Raw genomic sequence first — 3,131 nt, 5'->3', positions numbered from 1 at the left:
AATTATGAATAATATGATCATTTTAACCTAATATTCTTGCAAACTTTCTCCCAATGATCAATTTTTCTATTGCGAAGAATGTATAAAAGTCATTACAGCTAATATCAACTAAAAATAAAGATGCAATCTAATTATTCTACTCGGGGCCAGACGTTACTCGAACGGCTACATTGACTCATCATTTTACTATGTTTACTTTTTAATTTATTTATTTATACTTTACATTTTTTTTTTAGATAGAATTAGGATTACCTTTAAAATATATATTAAAAAAAATGTAAACTACACTTACTTTTTGACATCACAAGCAACCAAATAAACATAATAAACAACTCCCACCTTTGTAATTATATGATTAAAGTCACCATCAAATCTAACCATTAAAGTTTTATCAACCAAAAACTTTCATAATAAAAGAACCAATCCCAAAAGGCTTTATCCATAATTGCATGTGATTTAGTTAAGAAACATTTTCCAGAATAGAATTAATTTATGAACACGACAAGATTAAACTCTTACTGAGTACGGAATCTTAATTACGGAGTATCATTTTTATTATCATCTAACGTTTATATAAAATTTTAAAAAATTAATATATTCCCTCTGTCAGAATATCTAATACAGTCAACTTTGCACACATGTCAAGACACTAATTTGACTTTATGTTTATATAATTAAATATTAATGAAAATTATTTTAAAAATTATACTCGTACAATATTATGAAACTCTATATTAATATTATTTAACATATTTTATGATAAAATATGCTTTTATTATGTTAATATAAAAATTATAGTTAATATTAATACATAAATGGTAAAAAAAGTGTAACTTTCCAAATATTTTGAGATGGATGGAGTACTCTTCATTGATTCCACAAATCTCTCCCTGATTACTAACTTTCATGCAATCATACTCCACCGAAAAAAATCGTTGATTTGTTTTGTCTTGGTCCCTCAACCTCTTATATTATGCAAACCAAACGTACACATAAAAACAAATCTCACTTCCCCACTTTTCACACCAAATATCATACACACAAGCTTTTTACATACTACTATAATATATTCCTAATTATTTTTCCTATTCTAAAATACTAAGACATCAACTAGCTTAGGATAGAATAAAACTATGGCCTCTCTTTTCCTCTGTTTTTTCCTCTGCTTCTCCTCCCTAATCATCTTACCTTCTTCTTCAAGCACAATTAATCTCAATCTTTCTCCTACTCCTACTCCGAAATCGTCGTTGAATCGACGGGATTTCACCTCCGACGTGGTTAAAACCGCCATCGAAAGAGCTAGGCACCTCAAACACCCCCACAAAAATACATCATCTACTACTAGTGCTCTACATGGAGCTACTAGCATGCCTCTATATGCTCGTAGCTACGGTGGCTACTCCGTTAGCCTCGCATTCGGTACGCCACCGCAGAGAATCCCGCTCATTTTCGACACGGGTAGCAGCCTCCTTTGGGTCCCTTGCACGTCAAAGTATGCTTGTGCTAACTGCACTTCCTCTAAAGTTGAACCTTTCCAACCAAAGTTATCCTCCTCTACTCGTGTCATAGGGTGTCGAAACCCGAAATGTGGGTGGATCTTTGATGCTGATGAGGCAGCCCGGTGCGGACCGGGATGTGGCTCGAACTGCAACCGGGGTTGTCCAAGCTATGTTCTTCAGTATGGTAAGGGTGCCACTAGTGGGGTTGCTATTTCGGAGACGCTCGACTTGCCTGGCAAGCCGGTCCGTGACTTTCTCCTAGGTTGCTCCCTCTCGTCGATACAACAACCGGCAGGGACTGGGATTGGCGGGTTCGGGAGAGCCCCTACATCTCTCCCGAGCCAGCTCGAGCTCGGGAAGTTCTCATACTGTCTTATACCTCATAAGTTTAATGACGGATCAAGAAATAGTAAGTTGTATCTGGCAGGCAAAGGGGAAAAAGTCCCCATTGTCCGCGAGAGTAAAGGTGGTGAAATTGAGTACACACCTTTTTATAAAAACCCTACTAAGGCCCCTTACAATGAGTATTACTATGTCAACTTAAGAAAAATTACCGTTGGTAAAAAACGTGTTAGGTTACCATATAAGTATCTTGTCCCCAGCCACACTGGGAACGGGGGTACCATAATGGACTCTGGGTCTACCCTTACTTTTATGGAGCAACCGTTGTTTGAGCCGCTCGTGAAAGAGTTGGCTGCACAAATAACCGATTACAAGCGGGCAATCGACGCGGAGGCCTTTTCGGGTTTAGGGCTTTGCTATGAAATTAAGGAAGCACGAAATGTTTCGTTCCCGAAGCTCGTATTTCACTACAAGGGTGGAGCAAAGATGTTAATGCCAGTGGATAATTACTTCTCGTTTGTCAGTGATTTGGGTGTTTGGTGCTTAACTATCGTTACCGATGCAAGCTTAGCTGGGCCTAGTGTGCACGTTGGGCCGAGTATAATATTGGGTAATTTTCAACAACAAAATTTCTATATTGAGTATGACTTGGAGAATCAAAGATTGGGTTTAAAGAAGCAAAAGTGTGCATAACAAATTAAAGTAGTGACCTTCCTTTTTTTTTTTTTTTTTCGCTATGTAAATAAAGGAGGCGTCAAGTTAAGATTATTGGATAGTCTTCAATAATCTTAGAGCTACATTGATTTATTCCAGTTGGTTCAATTTTATAAGTTATGATTTTGTTTAAAGTCTCCAAAAATTAGAAATTATTTACATACTTTTAGTGTGTGGTGTACTACATTCAGTTCATTATTCGTAAATTACAATGTTGTCCATCATGTAATACCGCATAATGTGTATGGTACTGAATAAGAAATACTTCGCCGTATGTAAAACTCTCTCACAACTTCACAAGTCGTAATCTCTAAAAGTTTAAAATATTCAAAAGCAAACAAATACTTGTATATAAATATATATTAATCCATAAAATCCAATTAGATTAAGATTTAAACCAGCTAATGTAATTGATGAATTATGTAAGTAGATGGAATTTGATCTCAACTTTTGACTTCTTAAGTACCGCTCCTTAAAATTTAAACCAGTTAACCTAGTTGATTATCCTGACGGTAATGCTTAAGTTATTAGAAGTCTGTTTTGGAATGAATGGTTAAAAGTTTGATTATGTTAATA

General features: G+C 35.6%; 1 protein-coding gene across 1 annotated transcript; it reads left to right on the top strand.

The window, feature by feature from the left end:
* The first annotated feature begins 1,014 nt into the window (after positions 1-1,014).
* LOC145572599 (putative aspartyl protease At4g16563) lies at positions 1,015-2,718 on the top strand. Its single transcript, XM_081631561.1, has one exon. The coding sequence runs from the start codon at positions 1,134-1,136 to the stop codon at positions 2,532-2,534; it is 1,401 nt and encodes a 466-aa protein (XP_081487687.1). The 5' UTR covers positions 1,015-1,133; the 3' UTR covers positions 2,535-2,718.
* The last annotated feature ends 413 nt before the right edge of the window (positions 2,719-3,131 follow it).

Source organism: Chenopodium album, chromosome 12, assembly GCF_948465745.1.
Source record: "Chenopodium album chromosome 12, dcCheAlbu1.1, whole genome shotgun sequence".
Lineage (NCBI taxonomy): Eukaryota > Viridiplantae > Streptophyta > Magnoliopsida > Caryophyllales > Amaranthaceae > Chenopodium > Chenopodium album.
Note: the sequence above shows the minus strand (reverse complement) of the source record. Positions and strands in the feature narration are given on the sequence as shown.